This window comes from Limulus polyphemus, unplaced genomic scaffold (genome assembly GCF_000517525.1).
Source record: "Limulus polyphemus unplaced genomic scaffold, Limulus_polyphemus-2.1.2 Scaffold787, whole genome shotgun sequence".
Classification (NCBI taxonomy): Eukaryota; Metazoa; Arthropoda; class Merostomata; order Xiphosura; family Limulidae; genus Limulus; species Limulus polyphemus.
The window spans coordinates 74,309-90,676 of NW_013666397.1; the positions used below are offsets into that span (position 1 = coordinate 74,309).

General features: G+C 32.9%; 1 protein-coding gene across 1 annotated transcript in view; it reads left to right on the forward strand.

Annotated features, from left to right (window-relative positions):
* The window catches only part of LOC106460526 (hemocyanin B chain-like), a 14,821-nt gene extending 3,705 nt beyond the window's left edge, over positions 1–11,116 (forward strand). The window contains exons 3-9 of the mRNA XM_013920242.2: positions 834–1,042; positions 4,575–4,971; positions 5,639–5,767; positions 6,038–6,172; positions 9,173–9,359; positions 9,609–9,832; positions 10,647–11,116. Of these exons, the coding sequence (XP_013775696.1) occupies positions 834–1,042; positions 4,575–4,971; positions 5,639–5,767; positions 6,038–6,172; positions 9,173–9,359; positions 9,609–9,832; positions 10,647–10,856 (1,491 nt within the window). The 3' untranslated portion in view covers positions 10,857–11,116. The remainder of the gene's footprint in view (positions 1–833; positions 1,043–4,574; positions 4,972–5,638; positions 5,768–6,037; positions 6,173–9,172; positions 9,360–9,608; positions 9,833–10,646) is intronic.
* The last annotated feature ends 5,252 nt before the right edge of the window (positions 11,117–16,368 follow it).

The window sequence follows — 16,368 nt, forward strand, 5'->3', positions numbered from 1 at the left end:
AGGGACAGCTAGCGCAGATAGCCCTCGTGTAGCTTTGCACGAAATTTAAATCAAACCAAGCTTCAAGAAAACAAAAATTAAATTAATGAAAAATATTGGATTGCTTTAATAAAATTTAATAATAACCCTTGTTGATTTTATAGAATGAATACTGAAATCTATCCACAAAATATTCTAAGCTTTTTATAGAAGTTTCGCTAAAACATTTGCACCTAGATCTATTAATATTCTGTAAGTATGTATGTATGTTCTAACTAGTTTGAAAAATATATACGGTTTTAATTAATTCCAAAGTAATTAATATCTGTGAGCCATTCAATGCTGTGTTCATATGCTTATTACGATCTTTAATTACATATGAGACACTAAATCCGGAAACTATTAATCTTAACGTTAATGAAAGTCGAATTCTGTAAGTTATTATTTAACGACTCTAATCATTTTTACATTTTCCTTGGTAGATATTTCGATTTTAAACCATTTGACCCAGAGCTCGAAAAGAGCCCAGAGTAAAATCGGGGGTGTTCAGAAACTTATGTTCATTTTCACCCCGCTCCAAAGATAGAGATAGCTTGATTGGCCAATGGTATTAATTATACTTAATGAAGTAAATGTTACTTGATGATATCTTAACTCTAAACCCAGCAAGAAAGAGAAAAGGTGACGAGCAAAGGCGAATAAAGACCGCGAGGTGAAGCCTTGGGTCAAAACATGATTTGTTGGAGGTAGCAGAAGTACGGGTGGGGATCAAATACCCTGACTTTTGTTGTGGGAGGAAAACAGGAGTACCCCAAGAAAATGACTCTAATCGTTTATTTATTTCTAATTTATAGGAAGATGTTATTGTTGATATGCAAACCACTGGTAATATTCTTGACCCAGAATACAATTTGGCTTATTACCGTGAAGATATTGGAATAAACGCTCATCACTGGCATTGGCATCTAGTGTATCCCGCCACCTGGCGACCAGAAGTGATAGGCAAGGTTAAGGACAGGAAAGGAGAGTTGTTCTACTACATGCATCAGCAGATGTGTGCTAGGTGGGTAACTAGTCTGCTTTTACTACTGTTACTCATCAGATATTGTATATGATTGGATTTAACCAACTGTAATTTGTTGGCAGTTTTATATACTTGTCATTTTAAATCTGTATTAATATATTACTAACCTTAAGCAACTAGAGGATTAGGAACTGTAAAATGAACAAGGATAAAGGAGTAAACCCTCTAACAGGAATGAGTTTCAATCTATAATGAACAGTGAAATTTTGAGAGTTTAACAGTTATAGGAGGCTTCTTATATTTTCGTAGCTTCTCAAACTTTTCAGTATTCTAAAGATGTATTTATTAATAACATTGTGGCTTCACGAGTAAGATTGTGACTTTATTTTACTTATATTCGTGAAGAGATTTCATAGTAAGGTAAGAAACAAGCGATTGAACCATATATCTAATATGGGATCCAAACTATTTCCACTTATAACTTAAAATTACCAATACGTATGTTGAGGATTTCATGTGAGCTTTATACAGTACGACGGTAATATCTTCCTTCCATCGCATATGACAAGTTGTTTGTTTGTTTATAATTGTATGATGTAAAAAATATCAAGTACTGTACTATACTCAGTTTACATGTAATGAAAATCAATATAAAATTTGCATGCTTAAAAAAAACTTCTATCATTTGGAGGGACACTAAGCAGATATCAATCAGAATATCTGTAATCATAGCCAATGCATTAAAAATTTATCAAAAGAAAAGTTCATTTGTATGAAGAAGCTACACAAATATCTAAAATTCTTAAGTTTCGTCTTTTCGGTGAATGTTCTGTTTCTTTCTGTATTCAGACTTCAAATGTTATGCATTTATTTATTTTTAAGAAGAGAGAACACCATATTTTAACTTGTGTATGTGAGAGAGAGAGAGAAAGAGGGAGAATGGCAGGGTTATTGGCGACACTAAATATTTAATATCCAAGAAATGTCAATTATGATAGGTAATGGTCTGAAATGCATTAAAGATCATTTAAAGAAACACTGTAATATTATCAAAGAAAGAGAGCATGTGTGATAATCGGTAATGAACTGAAAGTAAAGATTATAAAACAGTAGGAACATTTCATTTCGATAATCTTGACACTTCTCTTCCTATTGATAAAATTAAAAAGTCTCTGCGTCAGTAAACACAGAACTTTCTGTGACAATGTCAGTCACAAAAATCGCCACTGTTTCACATTATATGAACTCTTACAAGCCATGAATTTTGTACTTGATAATACATTTGTGCAGTTTGGTTAATATGTATTCGAACATATACGGGGAGTTCCAATGAAAGGTAACTCCAGCCTGTAATTTGCAGCTGTGTATTTATTTGGTCTAGAATTTTCATACATTACAAGCCTAGTTAGAATAGACTGTCAGTCTATCCTAGTAAGTCACATCAGTCGCGCTTACATGTATATAAATGATATTTGTATACCAAATTATCTAGGTTTTTCTGTACACAGCCATACAAATTATCTAGGTTTTTCTGTACACAGTCATACAAATTATCTAGGTTTTTCTGTACACGGCCATACAAATTATCTAGGTTTTTCTGTACACGGCCATACAAATTATCTAGGTTTTTCTGTACACAGCCATACAAATTATCTAGGTTTTTCTGTACACAATCATACAAATTATCTAGGTTTTTCTGTACACGGCCATACAAATTATCTAGGTTTTTCTGTACACAGCCATACAAATTATCTAGGTTTTTCTGTACACAGCCATACAAATTATCTAGGTTTTTCTGTACACAGCCATTCTGTACAAATTTATTCGCCAGAGTTCACTTTCAAAAAATCGCCCTTCCTGAACAAACAAAGCAAACTGTCTAGATTTAGATATTACCTTAATTAATCGAACATTTAACTTTAAAGTTTTCAACGAAACGTACACTTTCAACTTTGAAGTTATAAACTTTCCATTCCCAAATACAAATGTCCACCGGTGAAACAATGGTAAGTTTACGGACTTACAACTCTAAAATCCAGGATTTTGTTACCCGCGGTGGGCACAGCAGGTAGTCCAACGTGGCTTTGCTCTAAAACAAGCATATAACCTCAAATATAAATATTCCAAATAAATAATGTTACAATGTTTACTACTTTCAGCTTATTAGATATAATAGAAATTTTTCAGCATTCGGCATTTTAAACAGAAAATTATTTTAATTCTGTGGGAAGTTCAACAGGTAGTCCAACGTGGCTTTGCTCTAAAACAAGCATATAACCTCAAATATAAATATTCCAAATAAATAATGTTACAATGTTTACTACTTTCAGCTTATTAGATATAATAGAAATTTTTCAGCATTCGGCATTTTAAACAGAAAATTATTTTAATTCTGTGGGAAGTTCTTGCGATAGATTGTGGTTTGAAAAGTTTCACAGATTGTCACAACTTTTTAAAATGTTCACGTTTACACTTAGTTTCTTTCGATATTCTATAGAGTAATAGTAAACAGCTTTAGTGTTTTGACCACAGTTGGTTTTACCAACCGTTAGTTTAAGTTATTATTATATATAGTTAATATTATGTAAGTTTTACATTACATCATTAGTTAGATTAGTTTTTATATTTCCTTCTTTGGTCATATTAGCCTCGTGTATTTGTACATACATTATTACTTCCTGCAGCCACCTTTAAGTGTTTGTTTAAGGGGATAGTTAAGTCAGACTGATGATAAACGTCGTGTTAAGTTGAACTAGTTGTTTTGTGGTGATTACATTTCACTTTGATATATTATAATGGTCTTGTCAGCTATTATTGATTTGTTATTTTTTATCTTAATAAATATTGATTTTTGTTTGTGCCGTGGAAAAGCTGATGCTACCAACCCGACTTTGTTTAAACTAAAACAAATGGGTTTAACTGTCATAGCTAGGATATCTCCTGACGTTAAATACTTAAGATATCGTAATGACTTTTATTTAGTAAAGCGTGCGGTGTTAGAAAAAAGAGATCAAGATTCCAAACAAATACACATCTATGAGTATGGTTAAAGACATGAACTAGTGTTTGTGCGTTCCCTAAGTTTATTCATTGTTGCTTTCATTAATAATATTGGTTCTACTAGTTAGTATATCAAACGTAATTACTTTTTGTTTTCGTTTGTTGTTTAGTGGTATACTTTCTCTGTGAAGATTATTTTACATTGTTAGCTTAGATTCTGTATTTAGGAGTAACCTATATCTGGTAAGCTAGCCGAACTTCGTGAGATATTATTGGGTTTACGGTCGAAAATATCGTTAACAGCGAGGTACCCATCTGATGGAACAATGCATTTGAAACTTTATAAGTAGAAGCGTAAGAACAGCTATACAGATGGTTTGGTTAACTGTATTATCGCTCTAAGTACGTAGCATATTCTGATCGGAAGTTATTATTATCTACTATTAAGAAGTATGGTGTCGGGGATTTCTTGAAAGGATACATATATTCGACTATTTTGTGCAGTGAAATGTTAATAATTCATATCATACACTGACATCTTAATGAACCATCTTTCTCATTCTCAATTTAGGTATGATTGTGAAAGGTTGTCTAATGGCATGCCCAGGATGGAACCATTCCATAATTTTCACGAACCTCTAGAGGGCTACTCCTCCCACCTAAGTTCGTCGATCAACGGCTTACCCTATCCCTCACGGCCTGATGGCATGACTTTGCAGGATTTGAAAGAAGTCTCTGTTCAGGATCTGGAACGTTGGAGAGACAGAATCTCTGATGCTATCCACATAGGCCACGTGGAAGACGAAAATGGATCACACGTGCCATTAGATGACACACGAGGTATTGACATTTTAGGGGCCATGGTTGAAGCTAGTTATGAATCAATCAACCAAGCATTCTATGGTAGCATCCATAACTGGGGTCACGTGATCTCAGCCAGGGTCCTAGATCCCGATGGTCGTTACCATGTAAGTTTTTAATGTTCTTTCCTGTTTATTGTTAATACTTCCACTTTTAAGAAATGTGTGTGTCAACAGGGAACGTTTAACTTTTAGCTGAAATGTTACCGTTTTCGTCAGTTTTCTTAAATGTCTTGATAATCCCTTAAAATTTAAATATATACTAGATTTTATGCATTTTCATGTTTTTTATGTTTTCATTAGATGTATTTTAAAAAGCTGTGATAAGCAAAAAGCTCCCTGTGTTTGATAAATAGTTTTATACTTATAGAATGTTAAAAATATTATCATTATTATAAAGTTATCATTGCAATTCAAACGATTAAACCGACACTCCGAAGTTAACCTGGAAAGGGGCTAAAGCACTAAGCTACAACATTTCCTAGGTTATATCAAGTTAACTTCGAGAAGAAGGGATTAAACTATTTATGGGAACCAAAAGTTCTGTAAAATGTAAAGACTGTACAAAGCTGATAAGTAATAAAAACATACAGTGGTTATTCTGTTATACATCATGGAACTGTAGGATATCTTTACTTATAATAACATGAACATGTAGTATGTATATATCTATACACATTCGCAGTCATATACAATTAAATGAATTCAGATGTGATAGCTAAACCGATACCTTACTCACAGATTCTGTTTTTGTATTAAACATTTCTGTCTGAAGTTGAATCCAGGTGTGATGAGCGATACTGCTACCTCCCTCAGAGATCCCATCTTCTACCGATGGCATAGATTCATTGATAATATGTTCCAGGATTACAAAGAGACTTTGCCACATTACAACCATTCAGACGTAAGTACATTTTAAAACTGTTTTCGAAATTTTGATTTTCTATTTTTTTTAAATGACCACGAGGCAGTTTCTTAAAAAATTAAAATCAATGTTCAACACTCGGTTGAGTGCTTTAACATACAAAACATCATTAGTTCTGATCTTAGATAAAGAACTGTATGATAGCAGTCACGACGAAAATTTACTTATTCATTGTTTTAAGTAACTAATTCTTTAATTGTGATTCATGACTTACTATAGCTGCGGATTTCTTTTCACTTTACCTTGTAGCTCGAATTCCCAGGTATTGAAATAACCAAAGTCCTTCTGAACGCTGAACACACGAACAACATCAACACCTTCAAGGAGTTTTCAATGTTGGATCTCTCACATGCTTACGAATTTGGCAGAGATGGAGCCGTCAAGGTAATGGCGGGAACTTCTATCTCATAGAATTTCATTAAATGTCTGGCTTTACTTCTGTTAAGAGCTCATATCAATGATTTCAGAACATGTAAATCTTTTATGACAGCTGAAAGTAATCCGTAGTTTTAATTAAAATAAATAAGTATCAAAGAAAATTATTATAAGAAATAAAGAGAAGTGTTAGGATAAGTGTTTTAGCTACTTATGTTGTTTATGTATCTCTATATTTTATCATTACTAAAGCCTGGAGTAGGTAATTCATAACAATACATGTAGTTTTATGCGACTAACTATTTATACAGGTATTATCATAAAAATATCGAGTAGATAATTCAAGATAATTTTACCGAAATTAGTTCGGATTTCCTACTTTTAGTTTTTTACAGGGTTATTATTACTGCTGATCAGCTTATAGGCCTAAAGTGGCAACATTAGGCCTAGCATTTAAGATACATACTTCCACATTTGGTATTTTTTAGCTTTCCGAAAGATCTCTATTTGACAAATAAACCTACTACAAAATTGGAATTTTTTGTAATATTCAATGTATAGCATATATCATACATATTATGATATTATTATAAAGTTTATACATAACATTTAATGTTTCATGCAATATTCAACGTATTGTATTAATATTTAATGTATAAAATAACGTGTAAATTAGAAAATTTGGTAATTTTGGCTTGGTAAAGACAGATGCTTCTTGAAGCAAATCTTGTTGGCCATTATTAATAGAAGAACCTTACGAAAATGATTCGAGGGAGAAGAGCCAGCGACAAATTGTTCAAGTGTATAGTACCAATAAAATTAATATAATTAAAATCATCTTGTATACATTCGGTACTTCGTGTTAAAAAACAAAAACAATTGTTTGTTTGGAGTTAAGCACGAAGCTACACAATGGTCTATCTATTCTCTTCCCACCACGGTTATAGAAACTCGGTTTCTAGCGTTATAAGTCCGAAGACATACCGCTGTGCCACTGGGGGTCGGATAATAAAAACAACTTACACAATAATAATTGATATTTAAGCAAAACGTAAAAGGGGTCAAGAGTGGTTGCTACCGGCTGTTTTCTGCCCTGTGGTTCGAAATTAGGGACGGCGACACGCTACTCGGACTGCGCATGACAAGTGTACTCCATAATAGGAGGAAGGTCGGTCTGTACTTTGGCCAATACTAAACTTTTATTTATTTCACTTAAAGAAAGGCAAACAAACAGCACTCCAGATTCCTCTCAAACACATTAGAAAGAGATTATTCGAATTAGGAAATCCAGATTTTTGTCTCTACAGGACAGTGTTAATAAAACACAGAAATTACTAAACTTTTTAAATATTTTCCGTATATATGGTTGAGGCACTCGACTAGCAATCTGAGGGTCGCGGGTTCGAATCCGTGTCACACCAAACATGCTCGCCCTTTCAGCCGTGGGGGCGTTATAATGTGACGGTCAATCCCACTATTCGTTGGTAAAAGAGTAGCCCAAGAGTTGGCGGTGGGTGGTGATGACTAGCTGCCTTCCCTCTAGTCTTACACTGCTAAATTAGGGACGGCTAGCTCAGATAGCCCTCGTGTAGCTTTGAGCGAAATTCAAAAACAAACAAACAAACGTATATATGAAATGCATTAAATGAATTAGGATTTATGCATATAAGTACATATATCACAAATAAAATAATACTGGAGTGTATCAAATCCTTTAAGAAATATATTCTAAGTTGTTGTTGTTTTAATTACATAACTCTTAATTTGAAGGTCGGGCGTAGACTACTGTTAATATACCCTGCTACGAAATTAAAATTCCTAGGTTGGGGTCGATATATGCCACTGATTACGATAACTGTGAAAGTATATCTTGCTATTCGGTTAACAGTAGTTGCTTAAGCGCAAGATTATGCTTTGGTGTAATGTTATACATGAAACTTGGGGCCTTTAAACTGGTCATTTATCATTTGAACCACAAAAAGTGCCATTCAAGTTGAACTTACCAAATACATGTCTTAATTTGACTTAAATGATTATTTTAATTGAAAAATATTTCCAGTAAGCCAAGGTTATGCAGAGTTTTTAAATTTTAACCTTCAAAATAAAGTAACGTAAATGGCAAACCATAGGTAGCTGCAAATGATTTTTATAAAAGTTGAAAATTAGTTCATCTCCAAAAGTTATAGTTTAAACGCTGAAAGTTGGTGAAGAATTAGACATCAATAGGCCTAAAATATGTTATAAAAATCACGTAAACTGCAGGTGTTTTATTTTTCTTTTAGATATTCCTCTTAATTTGTCCATTTCAGATTCCAAATCATAGATGTATAAAAATAACATTTCAGATCTGATCTATTTTTTGTATTTCAGAAATCACTGCTTAAGATTCCTTTTGTTCAATATTAGTATTGAGAAAAAATCTGCTGTTTACGAAATTTTTATCACAAATTTTAAGTCTATTAGTTCATCTCTGTTTATACAGTATCACGTCCATTTCGAAATGACTAACTATGGTTCTTTTTTCATTTCCAATCTGTATAATGATTTCTATGTTAAGGTTTAGATTATTGTGTCAGTATCTCCAGACAACTTGTGTTTGGCTGACATTAAGTGTTAAATAATCGACCTCAAACAAATATTTTTATATTTTTAGGCTGATGTCAATAAAATGCACACCGAAGCTGATATGGCATTCTTTTATATTTACAATAAAAATAATTAGAATTAGATGTTCATAGAGGTTACTAACAATGAAAACGAATGATCCACAGGCCACATAATTATTTCTAAATCGTTTCTAATGGTGCAGTGAGACTGAAACAAGGATAAGGAATTCTGATATTATAAAACATGAAAACTGTCATCGGGATATCAGTGTTTAATTTTCATTAGCAACATTCATGAAATTGTGAGATATAGTAGACCGAAAATTTTACCTAAAAAATAACTTAAGGCTACATTTATCGAAAAGTACGAAAATATAAATTCTGTATTTGTGTAACGATTTAGGTTCGGTTCAGTCACTTGAACCACGAGGATTTCCACTACAAGATTCAGGTTGAAAACCACACTAGCAAAACAAAGCCTGCAACCGTTCGTATTTTTATGGCACCCAAGTACGATGAGCTAGGCAACGAATTGGATACCAAGAACTTGCGTCGTCTCATGATTGAAATGGACAAGTTTCATGCAGAAAGTAAGAATAAATACTTAACCATGACGTTCACTCACGATTTATATCATCTGGTGTTCTACTAATGCCTCGAGAGAAAAAAATGAAAAGTTTCTTCCTAAGATAAGCTCCCGTTCAGTGTTATTTCTCACACCGTTCGCATATAATAAATGATTACCAAGTATGATAAACAATTTTACACAGATTTTTTTATGTCAAATGTTAATGTTTTAAACTATTTTGCTAACATCCAGCTTTCAATCCTGTTCACAGTTCATCCTGGCCACAACACTATTGTTCGCCACTCTAAAGACTCTAGTGTGACCATTTCGTCTGCACGAAGCTTTGGACAGTTGGCTCATGGCGAAGGGATTAACGAACATGCTAATGAATATTGTAGCTGTGGATGGCCAGACCATTTACTGGTCCCACGTGGTGACGAAAAAGGCATGCCTTTCCACTTGTTCGTAATGTTAACCGACTGGCTTCATGATCAGGTATCAAATGTATCTTTTATCACATTGGTCAATTGACTGAATTAACCTTTTAGCACATAATAGCACACAACATTTATGCCTTTTGAGGAATAAAACGGGTCACAAGCTTGATGTTTGTTACAAAACAGATAAATTTCGTGTTTGAAACTTGCACTGTAATATTTTTTAATGTATCTAAAATTAAAATTAAAAGTTGTTTTTGTTGACCTTTCCCTGATTGTAATTTCGCAGCTTTCAGCGATAATAGAATATCATACACTATTGAAAAATGCTAATGCGTAGTTTCATGATAATATTTTTTAATACTTGAACGGTTCTATTCCAACCACAAATTCCGTGATTCTATATAGCATTAAAAGACGTTCAAAACATAAAAACATTGGACATAAAAATAAGGACTACTTCTATTAAAACAAAAGAGTTCTTTAATTTTTGAATTATATTAAAATACATAAACATTTTTATATATTTGTACCATATTGTGCTGCTACTTAATTCAAATTTTGCCGTCTTGGAAATATAATACACTTTGTAAAAATCTAAAAAAGACGAGCTTCAAACTTATTCACTTGCCGGAGTGACATGTTTAAAAACAATTGTATTTTTGGTTGTGACATGCTTCTGTATTATCTTCTTTTAAGTAAAGTAATATTTTTGGTTATGACATGCTTCTGTATTATCTTCTTTTAAGTAAAGTAATTTTTAAAAGTGATAATGTAACATATTTTATTGGTATATTTGCTTGTAATCTGTAATATATTTCTGTATCTGGTGTTAACAGTGATAACTAAATAGTCTCGTTCGTTATACGTAGGTTGGTGACCACGGCAAGACAGGGATGTGTACTGACGCAGTAAGCTACTGCGGGGCCAAAGATCAGCTTTACCCAGACCGACGACCTATGGGCTTCCCGTTCGATAGACACATCGAACTAGAACATCTCAAGGATTGGGTACTTCCTAACATGAAGGACACTCTGATCACTGTAACACATCACGAGGAGATTCACAACCATAACCACTAAAAAATGTAACCTAAGATATTTCTTTCTGTAGTTAATGGTTTCAAATTTCCATTAACAATAACATTTTTCGAGATATGCTTTAAACAGTTAAACATGAATTTTAATATGAACATGTTTTGGCAATGTAATAACTACTGGCAATTTAAAGTAGTACATGTTATTCAAATAAAGATATGAAACTAGGCTCTGGGACTATATCGAATGCATGGTTGTAACGACGTTTAATAATATAAATGAAATAAAGTTATCTTTAAACTGGATCCCTTGTGGCTCAACAGTGAGTTTCAAAATTTACAACACTAAATATTGAGGTTATTTCAGAGTTCATGCAAAAAAATTGCGTCATAAGAGTATATTCTTTCATGGAAATTTGGGGTTAAGCGCTTTAAAAAGTTTAAAAAATGCATTAATTTTAGTATTCTTAAGCTGTTACCGAGTTTATGGTAATCACCGATAACAAACATTTACATTTTGAAGCGAGTGTTATGTACACGTATGTAGTTGGCTTGATCGATGTAAACAATAACTGAACTTATGAATGTCACGTGGTTTCTTGTCTGTGCTAAGAAGAGAACTCTTACGCAATTATCAATGAAGTGAGAGAGAGAGCTATCGGATTATTTTACATATTCGTCAGAGAGTTTTTAATTGATCACGTCTGATTTGTCCGGCTTTCATACCTACACGGTTTGCAACCAAATAAAAATGGCAAATTTAATTTGATTATGAAGCTGTTATTTGTTGCATCTTTGAAAACTAATGATAATCAGCTATCAGCCCAATCATTAGACTAAAGCAACGTTTCCCAATATTTTGTTATCCACGCCCCTTTAAAAGAAATAGTTTTTTGCGCCCCCTCCTTTTTAAGTGAGTGAAAGGGTGAGTTTGTTCGTTTGTTTGTAGTTAAGCGCAAAGCTACACAAAGTTCCATCTGTGCTGTACCTATAACACGTACCGAAACCCGGTTTTTAGTATATGCCTGCAGACTTACAACGCTAGAAACCAGGTTTCAATACCCTTTTGAGGGCAGAGCACAAATATCCCATTGTGTAGCTTTGCTTAAATACAAACAAACAAATAATAGACTTATCGCTGTGCCACTGGGGGATGTGGGGGTGGGCAAACAGTGACGAAATGTAATACATAGATATGCTTTAGAATGCGATATGTGTTGTAGTAATTAAGTATTATTTTCATTAATCAAAAATATATTCAAATACTTAATTTTTTATTATTGCACTCTTGACTCTACCCTAATCGCTCCCCTAAAAGATCATTTGAGGGAAACATTGGACTAAAGCATATCTACTCGACTTTGTAATTACTACACAATGACCACACACACCTGTATTAAAGTGGTTTTACCAGTTTCAAAGTAATTTGTCAGTGTACATCAAAATGCCACAGACAACAATTTCTCACAAATTATAACAAAAATAATAAAGAACACAGGTATCCCTACTTTAAAATGACTATATTAAATGTTTAAGATGATGAAAACTACAAACACTTGTTACTATTTTACATGGTGTTTTTGAAATATGCCTAATTATTTAAGTGCAGTACAAAATAATGAAAAACAAAAAATTTGGAAGACAGTCAACTACCACATCCAAAGTTAGACATACAGTGTATGTATATACAACAGTTATATAAAGGCACAACAGATTTACACATTATGCAGCAATATTTAGTTTCTGACAGTTATTCAGTTTAGTAAAACACACCTAACCCATGAAACACTGTTACAGTCAGTTATATTTAATTAAAAACGTATGCCATTTGTACGAAACAAAGGCTACTGTGTATAATTCTGTGTTGATTTAACGCAGTGCCAAATTTGGTCTAACGAATTAATATTAGTTCCCTATGCTTCTGTACATCTATAACTAGACATGACACAGGTGTTGATGAGTCGTGATGCAAAATGAAGTTAAACCAGGCACAAAGTGAAATGCAAAATGAACTATTTTTATCATAAAACTAAACACTTTTTTACTTACAACAGATTGCCACTTTTACTGGATTATCTCAGCTGCTTCTCCTTCAAAATCTAACGTTCAAAAGAAATGTCGAATTTACCCAGAACAACTAGGGCTGCCACTTGACTAGTCATTCTCATTACAATATAGATTCTCAGATTAACTTATTTCTTCCCAAGTATCAGGCAGATCTACTTTATAATGGGAGATTCGTGCAGGATAAATCTTAATTCAACTAAATTACTGAGAATTAAGTTAAAAGAATAAACAAACTGGACGTAAAGTGGGTAGCAATCTTGATTTATAACTAAAAGTAAAAAAAACAACAGAAAACAGTGTACATACTTGCGTAAGACACTGAATAATCCTAATTTCTACTAGACCTATGAGTTAGTCAACAGTTTTCACCTCTCCGGATGTACATCCATTGACCTATTCATATTAATAACCAAGCAGAATGTTTTAAAGCTAACACTATGTACAAAAACATGTATCCTCAGTTTCAGGCGTAAATGATAAATGTCACCACGTGACTAGTCATTCTCTTACAACATTCAAAAACTACAACCTTTAGGTATCATCTACTCAGCTATTGAAGGACGTTGGTGTTTATGACCAATTCCACACAATACGAAGTTGTACAATATCTCTGCCAGCAAAGTAGATAATATCTGCTAGAGAATAACATAAAAACAACAATAATTAGAACTGAACAACAGATTAAAAGTTTTCTCGACAATGTGTCCATCAAAAAACTGAATTGAAACAAACTAAACGAAAATTGTTAAAAGTTTGGGAGAAAACATATGATATGCCTACATATTAAAGTTTTTCTCTCTCCTCTGTTTCAAACTGACTATTAATTTTAACTTAAAAACCAATAAATTTTGAACTTGTGACAGGGTAAAGAAGTTATTTAGCTTTTCCGTGTTCCTACAAACGATTACACACCATGTGGATGACACAACCCTTAAACAAAGTACTATACTGAAATACATGAAATAACCCTTTAACAATGTATTAAAAAGTAATATATATAGTAAGTTATTCTGGCTTGGTTCAACGTACCGAGCTTATACTGGAGAATTAATATTTACTATAATTCCGAATTTACTTCGTCTATCTTCATGAAATTTGGCAATATTTTAGTGAATGTACAAAGTATGTTGCATATGAAAAATATTTTTACTAAAATATTTCTACTGAAGATTCATCTGAGAATTTACTGAGTCAGTCTGCATGAAAGGTGAATTTTATGATAGGAATACTACTGTTTATTCATTTTAAAGTTTCAAATCTCTTTTACATAGCCTCTAGAACCTCATAGATGAATATAAGTTTGTTTGTTTTTGTGGTAACTTTGTATATTTTATCTGTAGATTTCTCAACACAAATGCATATTTGATTCCAGGATCTTTAGAGAAATCATCCAAGTATAAGGAAAAGAATGATTGAAAGACGTGAAATGAGTTGAGTAACACAATTATTTCCTTTTCATTATTGACCATGAAATTACAAGTTACTTATATTCACAGGCCCCCCCAGTGGCACAGCGGTATGTCTACGGACATAAAACGCTAGAAACCGGGTTTCGATAGCGTGTTGGGCAGAGCACAGATAGCCCCTTGTGTAGCTTTGTGCTTAACTTTAAACAAACAAACAAATATATTCACAATTTAAACCTTTATATTTTTATTAAACCCGTTTTCTGTTTTGTTTTTATTTTGTGGTATCCATTTGTATTCCCCCACACCACCACCTTGGACAATAAATCACAATGTGAGCCATTACCCTGTTTATAGCAAACAATAACACCTGGTCTGACAAACACACACACGTGCGAAGCTCTTAGTTATATTTCAGTAATGCAATAAGCTTGGAGGGAAATTTATGCTATGGCTTAACACTTTGTACAGTATAAGTAATAACCATAACAGAAATAATAGGCATACTTAAAAAAATAAAGCCTCAGATAATGGCAGAATACAATATACACTTATCAAAAAAAGACTCAATATTCAATTTATCCTTTAAATCAGGTTATATAGCAGCTGCTTGGAAGCTAGAAAGCCAGCCAATAAACTAGAAAGCTACAGAACAATTAGCATTACCAGCTGTATTGGCAAATTCTTAGAAAAAAATGATCAGTTCCAGACTACTGGCATATCTCGATCTGACACCAAAATTACCGGAAGTTCAAAATGGTTTCCGAAAATCAAGGCTAACTACAGACCATTTAGTACGACTCACAGAAAACATAATAAATGATTTTAATCGGAATGAATGCGCTGTCGCCTACTTTCTCGATTTCGAGAAAGTAATCAGTAGATTAGTTCAAACAATTTCAGAACGAAAATGCTTCATTAAACACACTGAAAAGGTTTATTATACATGATGAACGTAGATCTAAACACTCCTCCCCCTAAACTCATTATGTAACTCACCGCTACCTACTTCTGGACAAACTGGTGACTAGATAAAATGTTAGTATTATTTTAAAATGATATTTATGTAGAAATAAAATTAGTACTGTACATTTTACCGGCAGTTATGAAACTGCTTGAGAGAGCAAGACCATATGTTCATAAAGAACGACAAAAAACGAAATAATTGCTAGTAAAAACAGAAAAAATCCATGGACATTGCCTGAAAAGGGCCACTCGCATGTGCAACAAGCAACGGACAATCGTAGTGCGCATTCAGTTGCCTGCATGTTGTAACAATAAATTTTCCTGGTTACTGAACATAGTGGAGAATCGTGCAAGCTTAATCAAACTGAATGAAGCAATCAAACAACAGACAAGGAGGGAAGTAAAGGTTCGGCGTGTACCTGATACTCCCTAGTCTCTTGACCAAATAACAGCTAGATAGAAACAGTATAAGTAATTTGTGCCAAACTCGTAAGATCGAGAGGTAGAAATAAAGAAAATCTCAAATGGGCAATTTGGCATGCATATGTATCATGTGATACAGAGAGAAGAGTGGAATATTAAATATTTATTGTTAAAATTAAAACTTATCTAATATTAAAATTTAAATTATAATCTAAATTTTGATGCAAAGTTTATTGACAATAACGTTGTAATAGAAAGGTCGTGAGAAGCGCAGAAGAATATCACGTTCAGTAGACAAATATATAATTATGTAGCAAAACTGGCCTACAACGTAGAACTTTCTATCTTAATGTACCAGTATTTTTTTCAAATACAATAACATATATAGTTTTAGTTGTTGTTGTTTTTTGTTGAATCGTTTAACAATAAATAAATAAAAAACATAAAAATCATGATTTCTAGTACTTAGGATTACCCATTTCAACTCAGGAAACACTAACTCTCGTGCTAAGCCTCATTGATTCTCTCAAGTTGTGGCAAACACAAAATAATTTTTGTAAATTTTAAACACGCGTTTAAAAAAATCACTTATTAGAATAAAACATCACAAAACTACTATAATGTAATTGGCTTTTTAACTACAATATGTATAGGTTAAAAAAAATTTCAGTTTAGAGCAATGATTTTAGTAAACAC